The following is a 20,308-nucleotide window of genomic DNA, read 5'->3' on the forward strand; positions in this document are numbered from 1 at the left end:
ATTTGAAGGAGAGACGGCCTAGGCGACTATTTATATGCTAATTAGAGATATAAAGAGTAATAGAATGAGGATAGCTCAGTAGGAAAATTCAGTGGAGAAAAGAGGCTGAGTAGCTTGGTTTACGCCGAAAATCAATATAACCTGTGACACCAGGTTAGCTCTGACCACGGAGGCCGCAGGCGCCCTCTCAAATAGTGGAAGGTGCCCCACCTTAGACACCTTCTCGAGTGGGTCTTAGAAGCCCAGGCAAATAAATGGTCACAGAGGATATCCATGCTCCAGATGGAGACTCAGCTGGAAGTTAAAGGGAAGAATGACATGGGGAGACCAAGCATTGGTGAGCAAGGCCCATAGCTTTATTTTTAACAGGGGCTTATATACCCTAAGTTACACATAGAGGATAATAGGGGATGCAAAGTCAGCAGTTTTTGATCCTTATCAAAAACCAGGGTTTTTTTTGTTTTGTTTTTGTTTTGTTGATACATTTATTATAAGTGTTGATAAATTTATTATAAGTTCAAATATCAATAAGAAATTTTCCAAAGCATTTTTAATAGGAATGTATGCTATGAATGAATGAAATAAATTAGGAAACAGTAAATTTTCAGAAAAGGCACTTATTTCCCAATGTTAAAAAAAAAAAAAGAGAGAGAGAGAGAACAATTTAAAAACATAACCAGTTAGAAATTGAAGTCAAATAGCTTTACTACAAGATGGCTAATAAAACTCATCAAATTAGTAGAAATATGATTAAATGAAATATGAAAAATAAAAATAAAAATGAGAAGGGTCTGAACATGCCTATAGTGTTTGTAGAATTGTCTAAATGAAGATGGTGATCCTTACCATTCAGAGAGAAAAGTATCATGAAAAAGCTTATTTGGCCAGATATCTGCTTACTTGGTCTAAGAGCATATTCAGGTACATCATACAATAGAATATCATTTAAGCATAAAGGTAAATGACATGCTTGTTTATGTACAACCCAAAGAAACCTTGAGAACATTATTCTAAGTGTTCTCTTAGTTCATTAGTCTTTCTTTCTTATATTTAATTATCTTGATAGAACTGTACATTAATTGATAGGTAGACATCTTTCTTATCTTTATTTCTTATTTTACCTTATTCATTATTCTTTCTTTCTAAGAAGAGAGCCAGACATACAAAGCCAAATATTGTTTCATTCCACTTATATGAGATGTCCAAGGTAGTGAAAGCACAGACACAAAAAGTCAATTATGGTTGCCCTGTAATGGGGCAGGAGAATAAGTACCTGCTAAGGGGAGTGGAATATCTTTATTGGGATGGTGAAAATGTTCTAGAATTTGATAGTAGTGTTGGTTGTGCAATTTTTTTTTTAAATTTTATTTTATTTAACTTCACAATATTGTATTAGTTTTGACATATATCAAAATGAATCTGCCACAGGTATACACGTGTTCCCCATCCTGAACCCTCCTCCCACCTCCCTCCCCATACCATCCCTCTGGGTCATCCCAGTGCACCAGCCCCAAGCATCCATTATCGTGCATCGAACCTGGACTGGCCACTTGTTTCATATATGATGTTATACATATTTCAATGCCGTTCTCCCAAATCATCCCACCCTCTCCCTCTCCCACAGAGTCCAAAAGACTATTCTATACATCAGTGTCTCTTTTGCTGTCTCGTATACAGGGTTATTGTTACCATCTTTCTAAATTCCATATATATGCATTAGTATACTGTATTGGTGTTTTTCTTTCTGGCTTACTTCACTCTGTATAACAGGTTCCAGTTTCACCCACCTCATTAGAACTGATTCAAATGTATTCTTTTTAATGGCTGAGTAATACTCCATTGTGTATATGTACCACAGCTTTCTTATCCATTCATCTGCTGATGGGCATCTAGGCTGCTTCCATGTCCTGGCTATTATAAACAGTGCTGCGATGAACATTGGGGTACACGTGTGTCTTTCAATTCTCAGTGTGTTTCCTCAGTGTGTATGCCCAGCAGTGGGATTGTTGGATCATAAGGCAGTTCTATTTCCAGTTTTTTAAGGAATCTCCACACTGTTCTCCATAGTGGCTGTACTAGTATGCATTCCCACCAACAGTGTAAGAGGGTTCCCTTTTCTCTGCACCCTCTCCAGCATTTATTGCTTGTAGACTTTTGGATCACAGCCATTCTGACTGGTGTGAAATGGTACCTCATAGTGGTTTTGATTTGCATTTCTCTGATAATGAGTGATGTTGAGCATATTTTCATGTGTTTGTTAGCCATCTGTATGTCTTCTTTGGAGAAATGTCTATTTAGTTCTTTGGCCCATTTTTTGATTGGGTCATTTATTTTTCTGGAGTTGAGCTGTAGGAGTTGCTTGTATATTTTTGAGATTAGTTGTTTGTCAGTTGCTTCATTTGCTATTATTTTCTCCCATTCTGAAGGCTGTCTTTTCACTTTGCTTATAGTTTCCTTTGTTGTGCATAAGCTTTTAAGTTTAATTAGGTCCCATTTGTTTATTTTTGCTTTTATTTCCAATATTCTGGGAGGTGGGTCATAGAGGATCCTGCTGTGATGTATGTCAGAGAGTGTTTTGCCTATGTTCTCCTCTAGGAGTTTTATAGTTTCTGGTCTTACATTGAGATCTTTAATCCATTTTGAGTTTATTTTTGTGTATGGTGTTAGAAAGTGCTTTAGTTTCATTCTTTTACAAGTGGGTGACCAGTTTTCCCAGCACCACTTGTTAAAGAGATTGTCTTTTCTCCATTGTATATTCTTGCCTCCTTTGTCAAAGATAAGGTGTCCATATGTGCGTGGATTTATCTCTGGGCTTTCTATTTTGTTCCATTGATCTATATTTCTGTCTTTGTGCCAGTACCATACTGTCTTGATGACTGTGGCTTTGTAGTAGAGCCTGAAGTCAGGCAGGTTGATTCCTCCAGTTCCATTCTTCTTTCTCAAGATAGCTTTGGCTATTCGAGGTTTTTTGTATTTCCATACAAATTGTGAAATTATTTGTTCAAGCTCTGTGAAGAATACCGTTGGTAGCTTGATAGGGATTGCATTGAATCTATAAATTGCTTTGGGTAGTATACTCATTTTCACGATATTGATTCTTCCAATCCATGAACATGGTATATTTCTCCATCTATTAGTGTCCTCTTTGATTTCTTTCACCAGTGTTTTATAGTTTTCTATATATAGGTCTTTAGTTTCTTTAGGTACACATATTCCTAAGTATTTTATTCTTTTCATTGCAGTGGTGAATGGAATTGTTTCCTTAATTTCTCTCTCTATTTTCTCATTGTTAGTGTATAGGAATGCAAGGGATTTCTGTGTTTTGACTTTATATCCTGCAACTTTACTTTGTTCTGTGTGCAGGCCTGGCGGTGTCTTAGGCTAGGGCTGGCTTTTCGCATGGTAGATATCCCACAGTCTGGTTTGTTAGCCCAAATTATTTCTCTCAGGTAGCGCTCGGGGTATTCACGCCAGATCCTTACTCTAAGCCATGCAGCCCGCACTGCGCCTCCCTGCCCAGCCCTCGCTTGCTAATCGCAGATGCAGGCGACTGCGCTGCTTCTCCGCTGGGGGAGTTACTGTAGGGCTTGTAATCTGTGGGTTTTAATTGTTTATTTTTCCTCCCTGTTATGTTGCCCTCTGTGCTTCCAAGGCTCGGCACAGACTCGGCAGTGAGAATGTTTCCTGGTGTTTGGAAACTTCTCTCTGTTTAAGACTCCCTTCCCGGGATGGAACTCCGTCCCTCCCTGTTTTGTCTCTTTTTTGGTCTTTTATATTTTTTCCTACCTCCTTTTGAAGACAATGTGTTGCTTTTCTGGGTGCTGATGTCCTCTGCTGGCATTCAGAAGTTGTTTTGTGGAATTTACTCGGTGTTTAAATGTTCTTTTGATGAATTTGTGGGGGAGAAAGTGTTCTCCCCGTCCTATTCCTCTGCCATCTTCTGATAGATCTCGGTTGTGCAATTTTTTGAACATATCAAAAACCAGAGACTTGTACTCTTTAAAGGGTGAGTTACATGGTATGTGAATTGCATCTCAATGAATTAAAAAAAAATTTGTGTCAGTATATTTATAGAAAGAACATACTAGAAAAATTACTAGATGCATGTTTTTAAATTTAGGATATACCAAATAAATGTGGTGACATGAACTGATGATCAAAAAGGCAGCTAAGCTCAAATGTAATTATTAAATATTTATTCAGGGAAGAAAGGTTATATGGGAATTCTGACTTTTTACCTATTTTTTTGGTAAAACTTAAACTGTTCTAAAAATAAAGTGTAGAAATTAAAGATAATTTAAGAGTAGGAATAATTATTCTACAACTATGAAAATATTATTAATTATTAAATAATTAACTTAATTATTAAATTATTAAACACCTCTTCTTCCACATGTTTTTTAGTGCATGCCTGCTTAGTCATTCATTCAGGTCCAACTTTTTGCAACTCCTTGGACTGTAGACTGCCTGGCTCCTCTGTCTATGGAATTTTCCTGGAAATAATACTGGAGTGGGTCGATATTTCCTACTCCAGGGAATCTCCCTGACCTAGGGATTGAACCTGCATTTCTTGTGTCTCCTGCACTGTCAGGGGAATTTTTTACCATTGTGCCACCTGAGAAGGCTTTGTCTTCTTTAGGAAACCATCCAGATTATCCTATTGTGAAAATAAATTCTCATTATGAAAGTTGTGGTAGAATTTTTGTGCATTCATTTTCTAAATCTTCAGCAATATGTATTTGTTCATATTTAAAATGTTTCATATATGTGTAGGTCAGGAGTATACATATAAATTACATATGAGATCTATATGAAAAAAGAAGTTACATACAGAGAAAATGTTGTGATACATGCTATGAGAGCTATTAGAAGGGATAGAGACAGAAAGGAAAATGGTCTAAATTCCTTAAAGGAAATGCCTAAGTTCTAAAAGCAGGAGAGCACTCAGAATATAAAAAAAACTACACATATTGATATGCATAAGATCAGGAATAAGATACAGATTCATCAAGTACTTTCTGTTGAAAAATCCAGAGCATTTGTATGAAAAATACCAGGAAATAAAAGATGAAAAATATTATTTTCTTCTTCATAGGCTCTTATGTAAGGTTGAAAACAGGAATAAGATGATCCCTTGGAGGAGGAAATGGCTACCCAATCCTATATGCTTGCCTGGAGAATTCCATGGACAGAGGAAACTAGTAGACCACAGTCTAGGGGATTGCAAAGAGTCAGACACAACTGAACACACTCACACACACAATAGAGAGAAGGCAATTTATCTGAGAATTTATTTTAGAAATAATCACTGAGACCTGTACATTTTATAGAACTGAGGACAATAGCAAAAGCCAATGATGTTCTTGGCTTGGTTGAATGAGTAAATAATGGTAACCATTTCTCAATTGAGAATACTTTTCAAAAGTACTTGATAAAAATACAATTTATCCTGATGTGCAATATTTTTCAAGAATAGTACAGTGAACTCCTTTATACAATGTACCCAGGGTCACAAATGATTTTTTACTTTGCCCAATTTTGCTTTATCACTCAACAAATGACTAGATAGATGGATTGATAGGTAGATAATTGGATAGATTATTTTTCTGAAGTGTTTTCGAGTAAATTAGAGACATAATATTCCTTTACAGCTAACTATTTTGTTATATATTTCCCTAGGAAAAGGGTAATCTATTGCATAACTATAGTAGTATAGCCATTATCAGAACATTTAGCACTAAAGACATTACAGCCTAAGTAGTATTCCATATTCCAAGTTTGAAAATAGTTCAAAGACTTCTATACCTTTATTTTCTTGCCCCAAATCCAATTCAGATACACAGTGCATTTAATATTCATGTCCTTTTAGACTTCTTTAACCTATAGTAATTTCTTTGACTTGATACATTTTCTCCTTTGTTTTGTTTTATTTCTGACAATTCATTGACTTAATATTTTAAAACTTTGTGTTGAAGTCTAACATATGTATAGAAATATATTGTACAGCTTAAATAATTTTTCACAAAGTAGGCAAAAATACATAACAACCCAGTTGAAGAAGAGAATACATTACTTGCACCTAGAAGCCCCTTTCTGAATTGTTCATTATATCACCATATCTGCAAGTAAAGGGAAAGATGTTCCTTTACACAATTCCCCTCTTTTATGATTCTTACTCTCACTACCGAGGTAGAGTCCATAATCCTATTAACAGAGAACTGACATGTGCTAATAGGATCCTAAAACCATCTAACATGCTGGCAGATTAAAAACAACAACAAATATAACAAACAGAAAACTCAAGAATCTCAAATAGCATGTTGTTTTATTATATTGTGAAATACCATTACCATTCACAAAAAGTAAAACAACAAAGTATTATTTATGGTAAATTTTACGAATGGAACATTTTTACCATTTGGATACGGATCTGCTTCATCTTTGCACCATAGATAAATGGATTGAGAAATGGAGGGACCAGCAAGTAAATGCTAGAAATGAGAATATGGATAAAAGTGGGGATGTGAGAACCAAACCTATGTGCGAAGAAGGAGAAGAAGGCAAGAAAGTAGAACTGGAGGAAGACACAGATGTGAGCGATACAAGTGTTGAATGCTTTCAACCTAGCTTCCTTCTGGGGCAAACGAAAAACTGTGATAAATATCTGTATATAGGACAATGTAATGAAAGAGAGATCAAACACTGCAATGTTGAAAGCCACAAATAAACCATAGATTTTGTTGACCTGGATATTTCCTGCAGCCAGTTTCACAATGGCCATATGCTCACAGTAGGAGTGGGAGATGACTGTTTTGTGGTAAAATTGCAATCGGAATTTTATCAGTACTAGGCAAGGGGCTACAAGAAGGGCAGCTCTGAGTGTTACCACACTTGCTATTTGAGAAATGAGGTGGGGAGTGAAGATGGCAGCATGTCTGAGTGGATAACAGACTGCTACATAGCGGTCCAGGGCCATGGCCAGCAAGATGCCTGACTCTATGCCCTGAAATGTGTGAATGAGCCACATTTGAAGCAAGCAGGAGTTGAAATATATCTCTGGTATGTGAAACCAGAAGATTCCAAGCATCTTGGGCACAACACTGGTAAGAAGTGCAATATCCGTTACCCCTAGCATGCCTAGGAAAATGTACATGGGCTCATGGAGGCTGGGCTCTGATTTGATGATGATCAGAAGCAAAGAATTTCCGATCATAGCAATGAGATACATAATACAGAATGGAACCCCAATCCAACATTGCACAGACTCTAGGCCTGGGATTCCTATCAGTGTCAACACAGAGGGCATGAAGACTGTGATGTTGGAAATGGACATAGTGTCCTAGGGTCTCCTGATGCAAACAAAAGAATATCTCAGTCAGTGCTGCTTCCTCTTTTAATTCCTATTTTCATCCAAAGTCACAATATTGAATGCATGATTTTTGCTAGAACACTAAGATCATGTCATCTGCCTCATTCAAATATAGGAGGTAAAATAAAGATCCATAATGATACATCATTTTTTAAAGACAGACATCTAAAGACAGACAAGCCTTAAAAATGTGATTTTCCACTGCATTAGATAGAACCAGTCAAATTTCCGAGTAAGGGGATCAACTACTGACTCATCTGTTATTTCACTTCAGACCTGTGGACAAAAACAGTATGCTTGTTTATTTTGCTGGCAGCTAGATTTTAGGCAGAAATTGATAATTCGCTCCATATTCCACATTCCAATTTCTGCTTTAGTATTCTGTTATTCTCAGTCGTTTCTCAGTCTAAAACAGTGAGTTTGGACTGGCAAAAACTCAGACTTGACCATTATTAGTGCAGAATGCTATCCAAAAAAGAGAATAGACCTAGATAAGCTTGTCACCTGAAATAAAAATATATTTGTTTATGTAGTGATCTATATTATATATTTCTATTGAAGACTAGATATCTTTCAGAGGAAGGTGAAGGGAGATTTGTAGAAAAGATCACTCAAATCCAAAGTTTCTTGCCACCTTTTTACATTTCTAGTAAAACTGCATTAGATTTGCCTATATTTCCAACAGCTGAAATAACTAAGATTTTGTATTTAAAATGAATAAAATACATTACTGAATACACATACAAAATAAGTAGAGTGGACCTTTAGGAGATAAGAAATACAGTAGCAACTGAATAGAGAGGTAAGAGGACTCATTCTTAATGGTCTAAGGATATAAGAACATGGGTAAATGTAAATTTAATAGAGTCTTCTCTTTTGAGTTAAAACCTTTCAGAGCTGTCATTAGCATGAGATTTGACTAATTTAAGCTCATTGATTTTTCATTTAAAATAGATAGCCTGAAACACTTGAACCGTTTTTTCTGAGCTCAGGCATAAAAATTCAATAGAAAATGACGGGATGGAAGGATATGCTCCTTGCTGTTGCTGCTGCTAAGTCACTTCAGTCATGTCTGACTCTGTGCGACCCCATGGACTGCAGCCTACCAGGCTTCTCCGTCCATGGGATTCTCCAGGCAAGAACACTGGAGTGGGGTGCCATTTCCTTCTCCAATGCATGAAAGTGGAAAGTGAAGTTGCTCAGTCCTGTCTGACTCTTAGTGACCCCATGGACTGCAGCCTACCAGGCTCCTCCATCCATGGGATTTTCTGGGCGACAGTACTGGAGTGGGGTGCCATTGCCTTCTCCCATGCTTCTTAAAAGATGTCAAATATAGAACTACACACAGGAGACAGAAAGCTCACCTCAGGATTTCAGAAATGTTTAAGAAGAGAAATTTAGAACAAGTGAAAAAATGTAATCATTACTCAATTCACTGACAAATGGTTTTTTTTTTTAAACTTTGGATCTTACCCATTATATCAAATTTGATAACCTGATCAAAGAGTCAGACACGACTGAGCAACTGAGCTGAACTGAACCTGATCAAAATTATTTCCTGTTAAGCACTGCATATTTTTAATCAAAAACTTATCAAACTGAACATTAGAGAAATGTTTGTAAGTTTGTGGAAATAGGGTTAGGTTTTTTTCATTCCTTCATAGGTTCTCCAATAAAGTTGCTTCATGTAAGTAAACTCATGATCAGTTAACCCTACACAGAATGTCAACAAATGGGGCAGTAATGCAGGAAGCAGCTGTGGTTCCTGCTGCCAAACCACAAATGGAAGACTCAAGAGGTCATTTTAATGCTATCGCTTGTATCAGTTAACATAGATTTATGATAGACTAGTCATTAAAATAAACAACTGGATATCCATAGGTTTGCTCCTCAATGACTAATCGTATATCAATCCATGCATACTTAACTCTAACAATAGTCAAGTTGTTCTTTCTAAAACGTATTCAGAATGAGAATGGAAATCCACAGTATTTAACTTTCTGAAGAAGTAGGAGCAATATTTGAGCATGATCTGATAATTACAGATAGTGGATTGGCAGGTGGGAAGTACATGATTGAGTGCAGAGTTGAATGGATGAAGTGACTACTGTTGAAAAAGCTGACAATGAAACATTACAGAGGTAAACTTGGGAACAGTGAGACTTACTTGTTAATTGTTGAGTGCCCATTCTGCTTTTACCAGATATCTGAAAAGTATTGTCAGTTCTTCATATTGACATCTCTCAACATTTATAACACACTGACTCTGCTTATTCCTGTGTGTTATGTGTTCTAAGTCCCTCTTCATTCTATCTGGACTCCCTGTAACAGCACACAGTCAATGTCAGGAACACGAATCCATTTGGTGCTGGGGCCATCTGCGATGAGTAGATATCTCTGGGACAGACTTTCATGTTTTTTCTCTTGTCTCTGTAATAGACATATTCCATCTTTTGTAAGTTTGTCTGAGATCATGTTTTTGCATTCATTCTCTAATAAAACAAAAGGCAATATCTGTATTACTTGGAGGCATAGCATCAATTTATTCAGCTTGAATTGAAGAAGAAAGCTGCTAAACATTAGTTTAACATTCTCTAATAAATGTGTGGAGGAAGAGGATTTATAAACATAAAATGAGGGCTTTATTAGCCACCAGTTAAACCACAAGGGACCCACCAAATTTTAGTTATGTCCTCTTGGGTTCATCCACACTTAATATCCCTGAAATTATTACTACAACTTACAGATACCTCCTTGGTCTTTTTTATCTTTTGCATAAAATTCTAAATAAGAGATATTTATATACACCAGTGTTCATTTAATAAGCAGAGTTCTTTTTCTGCCTTCCTCATTTCTCAAAGGAAAAAGCAAACATAAAGTCTACTACTATTATAGACATGTTTCTTTGCTAATGAATTCTACTTAAGTAAATAACCTGGAATACTCCCTTTCAATCAGACAATTTGGGAAGAAAAATCTGTATCCATAATGTTCTTTTATTATGCACTTATTTCCTGCAGTCTCACTCCTTTGATTTGTATTTTATTGAGACTATTTTTGTACATTCAGTAAATTTGTTTTTGGTGAATTTCTCAGAGTGACCAATTGTAGTGGACATTTCTAAATCCTACCAGTTGGAGTTATGAGTAACTGGTTGCACACATGACTTTATTTTTTCCACCCCTCTATTTATAACTTCCCTTCTGTTGCTCATCTCTTCCTTCAAAAGAAGTTGTTATGTGTGTCAGATATATGAAGGAATCATTTCATGTTCTGTTAATGAAAAAAAGTATTTCTTAAAATTTTTGGAAATGCAGAGAGATGAATTAGTATAACTTTTATCATGTGTGCAAGTAATACATTCTTAGAAAGTCTTATGCATATGATACCTTTCTCTTTGACGTATTTCACCCAGTTTCTAGACTTTATTATATGTAATTAACCTTTAGATATACTTGATGTAATTTGGATATGTTGGCAAATTTAGGACGAATCTTTTCTGTGGGCTGGAGGAAAGTACTGACAGTGGATTTCAGGGTGAATGAGAGATAGTGATGAAAAGTGAAAGATCTAAATTCTCTTTCCAGAAATTCTTCTGTGAAGGAGAATGAAAACATTATACTGACTCATGTTGAAGGCAACTGATTCAGAGATTTTACTGACAACTATACTTCTCTTCAGCCTATTTTTTATTTCCTAATTTACCATTTTGTGTCCCATCTATTCTCGTCTAATAATTGTGTTTAAATTTTGGTGACTCCAAAAGTTCTTTCCTGGGTCCTGATGTTCAAGCTATACAAATACAACAGTTATTTTATCTACTCAAAAGAATTCTGTTATCTCCAATATGTCATCTACTAGAACAATATTGCACACAATTTTTTTCATTTTCTTCACTCCGTTCCCATTAGAGAAGGCTAGCATATCTTATCCAGATTTCAGTTCATGCTGAATATTCTTTGAAAAACTGTCCCCAGTTAATTTTACTCCCAGAAGGATAACAAGTTTTTTCTTTATTTTAACATTTGGAAATACATTCATGCCTGCCAATCCTTATGTTTGTTGGCTTTCACTTTCTTCTCTTTTTTCTTGTTTACTTTTTAAAAGTAATTCAATATTCTTTAATACAGAGTGCCATAAATTTTAACTTTTTTACCAAAATTGTGGGTATGTATTCATTATGAAGCATCCATCAATCTTGCAAACTAGGCCCTCAGCAGAGTAAGACTTAAGACCTATTTTCTGTCCATTTCTTATTTTAAAAAAGCTAGTCATTGAGTGACTTGAATCTCCAAAATCTGCTAAAGTGCCAAAATCCATAAATTATGAAGTTGTTATTAATCCCTATATTAAAAAATCAATTGAGTCTCAAAAATGATGCTGAGATAATTCAATGGAAAATAGTACTTTATACAAATAATGTTTAAACAACAGGGTAGTCATTTTAAAAAATTAATTTTTTTCTTAACAAATAATAATAACTTGAAATTGATTATAAACCTAAATGTAAGATCTAAAATTATACAATTGCTAGGAGTAAACAGCATTTTTGTGATCATTTAGGCAACGGTTTCTTAGAAAAGACCAAAAAACATAAAACAAGAGTATAGGCTGATTAATATTAGACTTCATGAAAATTAAAAATATGCCATGAAAAGTGAAAGTGAAGTTGCTCAGTCATGTCCAACTCTTTGCAACATTATGGATTGTAGCCTACCACGCTTCTCCGTCCATGGGATTTTCCAGGCAAGAATACAGGAGTGGGTTGACATGCCCTTCTTCAGGGGATCTTCCTGAGCCAGGGATCAAGCCCAGGTCTCCTGCATTGCTGGCAGATGCTTTACCCTCTGAGCTACCAGGGAAGCCCTAGCATGCTATAGAAAGAGTAAAATAAAACCAGAGACTGGGAGGCAATATTTGCAAAATACGTGAGTGTGAAGGTATTAGTCACTCAGTCGTGTCCGACTCTTTGTGACCCCATGGACTGTAGCCCATCAGGCTCCCCTGTCCATGGAATTCTCCAGGCAAGAATACCGGAGTAGGTTGCCATTTCCTTCTCCAGGGGATCTTCCCAACCCAGGGATTGAACCTGCATCTCCTGCATTACAGGCAGATTCTTTACCATATGATCTACCAGGGAAGCAAAATACATAGATAGTCATTTTTTTCTTTAAATCCAGGATATGTTTAAACATTCACAACAATTAAAAAGATTAGGGTAAAATGGCTTTATTTAATAACTCTTCAAATTTTTGCCCCTCATGAGATGGTATTGTAATACAGAAGAGAGCATAGTGTAAAGTTACAATTATTATCGCAATTGAAGAAGCTAGAGATAGAAAACTAATTAATAAAATACACATAAACCCAGAAATGCATCCTTACTAGATAGCTGTGCTGTGCTCAGTCATGCCCAAATCTTTGTGACTCCATGGACTATGGCTCACCAGGCTCCTCTGTCCATGGTATTTTCCAAACAAGAATCCTGGGGTGGATTGCCATTTCCTTCTCCAGGGGATCTTCCCCACCCAGGGATCAAACCAGTCCTCCTGCATTGGCAGGTGGATTATTTATCACTGGGCCACCAGGGAAGCCCAGAAGTATTAAGAAATATTTAGGAATATTTCTAAAAGTACATCACAGAGATTTTTAAATTACTTAACATAGGCACACAAAAATACACATATGGCATTTAAGCACATGAAAAGAACCACAGCATCTTTATCTTTTAGAGGATGCAAATTAAAATTATGATCAGATGTAATTACTCATCAACTACAATAGATCAAGATTTAAAGATTGATATTGCCAATCATTGGTGATAATGAGGAACATCCAGAACTCTCATACACAGCTGATGAGAGCATAAAATTGTATGGCCATTAGTGAGAGCAGTTTGAAATTTGTTTTAAAAGTTAATCTTGCACATAACAAATGCCCTAGCATTTCCATGCTTAGTATTTATACAAGAAGAATACAAATGTTAATGTATGTGAGACATTTACTCAAATAATCAGATCAGTATTGTTCTTAATGGTGTAAAATTTTAAATATGTAGTTCTGTTTGAAAATACATTAACATAAGACTTTTATTCTTGAGGGGAGGGAGGTGGGAGGGGGGTTCAGGATGGGGAACACGTGTATACGTGTGGTGGATTCACGTTGATGTATGGCAAAACCAATACAATATTGTAAAGTAAAAATAATAATAATAATAAATAAATGATAAATGGTTTAAAAAAAAAAGAATTGGCTGGAACTGCATAGCTTCTGCCTTTTTTGTACAGGGAAAAGTCTCTTCCATTGCTCGGTCTTCACTAGTCTCTACTGTTTCATATTTAGTCTCTTTTGTTTCTGTAATATTTCTGCCCCAATAAGTATTTTAATTATTTCAGATTTAGATGAAAAGCATAATTTTGACATCATGTTCTCTCTGTGCCAGGAGACTATTTCAAGAATATGTCTCTCTTCTCTGATGGCAGGGTTAGGAAAGTTCTGGTAGAGAGTATCAGACTTTCAGCAGAGCTCTGCTCTTGAACTAACCTCCTTTTAGCCTTCTTTCCTTCTTTCCCTCACACCCCACCCTCTTTTCCCTCTTCTCCTCATTCTTATTCTCTTCTTTGCTTCTTTCTATGAATTAAAAGTAAACATAAATGTGGAGGGCGTAGTAACATGTTTGACTTAAAGAATAAATTTGGACTTTTTCTAACAATGTCAATCTGATTTAAACAATGAGAACTGATTTTTGTAAAATTGGTACACATTTATCATTTTTACACAGAAAAGATATATTGCAGATCCAAAGACTTAGCAGAAATGTATTGAAATCACATTGCAATAAAATATTGTAAAATAATATATTTTAAATCTATTTAGAGTTAAGGTGAAAAATGTTAGATGTCAACATTAAAATATAATAATTGATACATAATTGGTTTTAAAAATTTAAGGAGTATTAGAGTGAATATGGTTGAAGACTACTGCTCTAGAATCCCCACTCTTTTTTTTTAAGTTAATTTATTCATTTTAATTGGAGAATAATTACTTTACAATATTGTGATGATTTTTACCATACATCAACATGAATAGGCCACAGAATATTATTTTTAATAAGGAAGAGGTATCAATGTGTACTTGTTCAAATAAAAGTTGTTTTGTTGTTCAGTGACCAAGTTGTGTCTGATTCTTTGCAAACCCATGGACTGCAGCACGCCAGGCCTCCCTGTCCCTCACCATCTCCCAGAGTTTGCCCAAGTTCATATCCATTGAATTGGTGAAGCCATCCCACCATCTCATCCTCTGTTGCCCTCTTCTCCTTCTGCCTTCAATCTTTCCCACCATCAAGGTCTTTTCCAATCAGTCAACTGTTCACATAAGGTGGCCCAAGTATTGGAATTTCAGCTTCAGTTTCAGTCCTTCCAAAGATTATTCAGTGTTGATTTCCTTTAAAATTGACTGGTTTGATCTTCTTGCTTTCCAGAGGACTCTCAAGAGTCTTCTCCAGCACTACAGTTTAAAAGCACCAATTCTTTGACACTCTGCCTTTGTTGTCAGGCTCTCACATCCATACATGACTACTGGAAAACCATAGCCTTAACTATATGGAACTTTGTTGGCAATGTCTTTGGTTTTTAATACACTGTCTAGGTTTGTCATAGCTTTCCTGCCAAGAAGCAATGGTCTTCTAATTTCATGGCTGCAGTCACCATTCACAGTGATTTTAGAGCTAAAGAAAAGAAAATCTGTCACTGCTTCCACTTTTTCCCCTTCTATTTGCCATGAACTGATGGGACTGGATGCCACAATCTTGGCATTTTTAAAAAAAATAATTAATTTTAATTGGAGGCTAATTCTTTACAATATTGTCGTGGTTTTTGCCATACATTGACATAAATCAACCATGAGTGTACGTGTGTCCCCCATCTTGAAACCCCTCCCACGTCCTTCCCCATCCCATCCCTCAGGGTCGTCCCAGGGCCCCAGTCCTGAGTGCCCTGTCTCATGCATCAAACCTGGACTGGTGATCTATTTCACATATGGTCATATACATGTTTCAGTGCTATTCTCTCAAACCATCCCACCCTCGCCTTCTCCCACAGAGTACAAAAGTCTGTTCTTTCTATCTGTGTCTCTTTTGCTGTCTCGCATATAGGGTCATTGTTACCGTCTTTCTAAATTCCATATATATGCGTTAATATACTGTATTGGTGTTTTTCTCTCTGACTTACTTCACTCTGTATCATAGGTTCCAGTTTCATCCACCTCATTAGAACTGATTCAAATGTGTTCTTTTTAATAGCTGAGTAATATTCCATTGTGTATATGTACCACAGCTTTCTTATCCATTCATCTGCTGATAGACATCTAGGTTGCTTCCACATCCTAGCTATTGTAAACAGTGCTGTGATGAACACTGGAGTGCATGGGTCTCTTTCAATTCTGGTATCCTTGGTGTGTATGCCCAATAGTGGGATTGCTAGGTAGCATGGCCATTCTAAAGATCAGTCCTGGGTGTTCTTTGGAAGGACTGATGCTAAAGCTGAAACTCCAGTACTTTGGCCACCTCATGTGAAGAGTCGGCTCCTTGGAAAAGACTCTGATGCTGGAAGGGATTGGGGGCAGGAGGAGAAGGGCCACGACAGAGGATGAGATAGCTGGGTGGCATCAATGACTCAATGGACGTGAGTCTGAGTGAACTCGGAGTTGGTGATGAACAGGGAGGCCTGGCATCCTGCAATTCATGGGGTCACAAAGAGTCGGACATGACTGAGTAACTGAACTGAACTGATGGCAGTTCTATTTCCAGTTTTTTTAAAGGAATCTCCACACTGTTCTCCATAGTGGCTATACTAGTTTGCATTCCCACCAACAGTGTAAGAGGGTTCTCTTTTTTCCACACCCTCTCCAGCATTTATTGTGTGTAGATTTTTTGATGGCAGCCATTCTGACTGGTGTGAGATGATAACTCATGGTGGCTTTGATTTGCATTTCTCTGATAATGAGTGATGTTGAGCATCTTTTCATGTGTTTGTTAGCCATCCATATATCTTTTTTGGAGAAATATCTGTTTAGTTCTTTGGCCCAATTTTTGATTCATTATTTATTTTTCTGGTATTGAGCTGCATGAGCTGCTTGTATATTTTTGAGATTAATTCTTTGTCTGTTGCTTCATTTGCTATTATTTTCTCCCATTCTGAAGGCTGTCTTTTCAATTTGCTTATAATTTCCTTCATTGTGCAAAAGCTTTTAAGTTTAATTAGGTCCCATTTGTTTATTTTTGCTTTTATTTCCATTACTCAGGAGGTGGGTCATAGAGGATCCTGCTGTGATTTATGTCAGAGAGTGTTTTGCCTATGTTTGCCTCTAGGAGTTTCCCAGCACCACTTGTTAAAGAAATTGTCTTTTCTCCATTGTATATTCTTGCCTCCTTTGTCAAAGATAAGGTGTACATTGGTGTGTGGTACAACCCCCACTTTTTATTGCCCCCCATTATACTGCCCATTCAGTAAACAGCAAAACATGCCCAAACTTATTAATAGGAGAATAAAAGTTTAATCAACAATGAAATTTCATCTTTTCATCCCTCAGACTGCTAAAGATTTAAAGTCTGATAAAGTCCAGCAGTTGTGAAGTCATGAGTAAATAGTTTATAAGAGTGTATATTTTGGTAGGTAATTTTATTCTTGGGAATTGTATATTCAAAAGGTTTATAATTACTTGTTTCAGATGGTATAAAGGAAATTATGAATGCTAAAGAAGTATATTGTAAGACATCTAAGAATCATTTCTTAATTCTCAAAGTTTTACAATTTAGGGTTGAAAACAATATCACATGCCATTTTTTCTAATCATTTTTTGCTTAAATTTCCCCTTACTATACCAGAAAAACTCACCTCATTTTGTATTTAGCCATTATGATACTCATATTTAGTATGCAACATTTTATTCTTGTACCTTATTTTAAAAACTTCACAGATTACAGAAATATTAATTTAAAAACAATATTTTTTCCCCAAATCTCTCCCATTTAGTTGTAACAATTTTCAACATTTGATTTTATAGTCTTCCATGTTGCCTGGCACTGAAGGTTCTACTCATTTTAAATTTTAATTGATATTATCAAATTATATACCCAAATGTGCACTTTCCCTTATTGTTAACTAAAAACTGTTCTGGAATAGTCCCCCAGATTGCTAAAACCTCCTTTGCTATGATAGGATAAAAACTTTAGTCCATAAATTTAAGGTTGATTTTAGTATCTATTTCACAGAGAGGAGAATATACTTAGATTTCTTTTTCCTGTTGTCCCAGAGTTGTATTAAAACCTAAAGTTGAAGAAAAAAGTCACTAAGTATTCCTAAGTTATGAATAGTTGACATGGTTTATAAATTGTATTTGTCTCTATTGCTGCTACTGACTACCATCTCTACCGCCTAGTATTTTCCCATTTCCTGCTCAAATCTCAGCGCTTGAGAGAGTGATGGCATTCATGATTTGTCCTGGAGCTTCCTTATTCCCTGCTCTTGAGAGAGCAGACAGTTGTGATTTTCCACACCTGGACCCAAGGGAGTCAGATTCAAAAAATTACCATGAAGATTGGACATTTCTCAAAAAAGTGAGACTGACACTCTTGTCCTCTAGATATTTAATTTCCTACAAAATCTGGAGATTAATTTATGCATGCTATTACCACTTCTCTCTCATTACCATGTCTCTGTTTCCCTCTTGTTCACTAAGAAATAAAAAGGATACAAAGTTTACAAACTCATGAAAATTGATCACTGCATCAAATTTACCTCTATGCTACTATTCTGTAGCATAGTATTTATAATGGCTTAAGAATTTGATAGCATTTGATGAATTAATTAAAATGAATAATTTTACTGCTAATGAGCTTACAGCTTATGAGTTTTGTGCCTATAACTTTATGTATGACCCTGCATATACTGAAATTTTTAGACTTTATTTTCTCATACAAACATAGAGATATAATTTCTGTTTGTTTTGTTTTTGATAAGAACTGTTAACATATACTTCCTCCATTTTTTTTAAAAGAAGACCCAGATGACCAAGAAACAAAATCAAGAACTAGATTTATTGAGTACTTGGATACTGCAGAACATTAAGCCTTGGGCATATCTAAATTCATTGAGAGATGCACAATTTGTGAATCTTTCCACGGCTAGATGTTTACAAGAGTACACTCAAGCAAGTGCTAAAAAAAATTGAGAAATGTAAAGGAGAAACATTCAGTATTTTCCTCCTTTATGCTTATCATTCTAATTACCCATCTATGATCCACAATCCTATTGACTGCTGTCATGGGCTAATGGGCAATAGCTAACATACTTGCAAATTGAAAAAAAATTAAATATAAAACTTGAGCAAAAGTTGTTATTGGAAAAAACTTTTCCAATAACAAGGACTCTGCTATTTTATCATGTTGGGAAATAGTGTTCCTGTTCACAAAAAGGTAAACATAAAAGTTTTTCTCACAGTAAATTTTTGGAACAAAATATTTTTATCATATGGACACGGATCTGCTTGGTCTTTGCACCATAAACAAGTGGATTGAGAAATGGAGGGACTAGCAGATAAGTGCTAGAAAAGAGGATGTGAATATAAGGAGGGATGTGAGAACCAAATCTATGTGCAAAAAAGGAGAAGAAACCAAGGGAGTAGAACTGGAGGAAGACACAGATGTGAGCGACACAAGTGTTGAATGCTTTCAACCTAGCCTCCTTCTGAGGCAAACGAAAAACTGTGATGAATATCTGTATGTAGGACAATGTGATTAATACAATGTCAAGCCCAGCAACAGTGAAGGCCACAAACAAACCATAGATTTTGTTGACCCTGATATTTTCTGCAGCCAGTTTCACAACAGCCATATGTTCACAGTAGGAATGAGAGATGACTGTTGTATGGTAAAATTGTAATCGAAACTTTATCAGTACTAGGCATGGTGCTACAAGAACGGCAGCCCTGAGTGTTACCATAGCTGCTATTTGAGTGACTAACTGGTGAGAGAAGATGGCAGCATGTCTGAGTGGATAACAGATGGCTACATAGCGGTCCAGAGCCATGGCCAGCAAGATGCCTGACTCTATGCCCTGAAATGTGTGGATGAGCCACATTTGAAGCAGGCAACAGTCAAAATATATCTCTGTTACATGAAACCAGAAGATTCCAAGCATCTTGGGCACAATGCTTGTGCTGAGAGCAATATCTGTGACTCCTAGCATGCCTAGAAAAATGTACATGGGCTGACGGAGACTGTGTTCTGATTTGATGATGATGAGAAGCAAGGAGTTTCCAATCATAGCCATGAGATACATGGCACAAAATGGAATCCCAATCCAGCACTGCATAGACTCTAGGCCTGGGATCCCTATTAGTGTGAACTCAGAAGGCATGAATACTGTGGTGTTGTAAATGGACATAGTGTCCTTGGGTCTCATGATGCAAACAAAAGACATATCTCAGTCCATGCTACTTCCTCTTCTACTTCTTATTTTCATCCAAAGTCATCATATTGAGTGTGTATGTTTTTGGTAGATCTCTCAGATCATATCATCCACCTCATATAATATCATATAAAATATCACATCATATCATCCATATTATATAAAAGGTAAAAGAAAGATTGATCTGCAATGACACATCATGTTTTTAACAATGGCATGCATAAGTCCTGTACCATCATAAAAATTGTATCAGCATGACAGTGCAACTGCATTAGAACCAATGAAATACCTGAGTTCCCAGATGGCACTAGTGGTAAAGAACCCACCTGCCAATGCAGGAAACATAAGAGACACAGGTTCAATCCCTGGCTTGGGACAGGACCCTGGAGAAGGACAGGGCAACTGACTCCAGTATTCTTGCTTGGAAAATCCCAGAGACAGAGGAGCCTGGTGGGCTACAGTCCATAGGGTT

General features: G+C 36.3%; 2 protein-coding genes across 2 annotated transcripts; both read right to left on the reverse strand.

The window, feature by feature from the left end:
* Positions 1–6,394: 6,394 nt before the first annotated feature.
* On the reverse strand, positions 6,395–7,580 carry LOC133261294 (olfactory receptor 52A1-like). Its single transcript, XM_061439797.1, has one exon. The coding sequence runs from the start codon at positions 7,331–7,333 to the stop codon at positions 6,395–6,397; it is 939 nt and encodes a 312-aa protein (XP_061295781.1). The 5' UTR covers positions 7,334–7,580.
* An 11,281-nt stretch (positions 7,581–18,861) lies between these two features.
* LOC133261295 (olfactory receptor 52A1) lies at positions 18,862–19,812 on the reverse strand. The gene has a single exon (XM_061439798.1). The coding sequence runs from the start codon at positions 19,810–19,812 to the stop codon at positions 18,862–18,864; it is 951 nt and encodes a 316-aa protein (XP_061295782.1).
* Between the last annotated feature and the right edge of the window lie 496 nt (positions 19,813–20,308).

Source organism: Bos javanicus, chromosome 15, assembly GCF_032452875.1.
Source record: "Bos javanicus breed banteng chromosome 15, ARS-OSU_banteng_1.0, whole genome shotgun sequence".
NCBI classification, from domain to species: Eukaryota; Metazoa; Chordata; class Mammalia; order Artiodactyla; family Bovidae; genus Bos; species Bos javanicus.

What these genes read in the sequence shown, in the direction of transcription:
- LOC133261295 (XM_061439798.1), bottom strand. Translation starts at nt 19,812, where the DNA reads ATGTCCATTTACAACACCACAGTATTCATGCCTTCTGAGTTCACACTA.
- LOC133261294 (XM_061439797.1), bottom strand. Translation starts at nt 7,333, where the DNA reads ATGTCCATTTCCAACATCACAGTCTTCATGCCCTCTGTGTTGACACTG.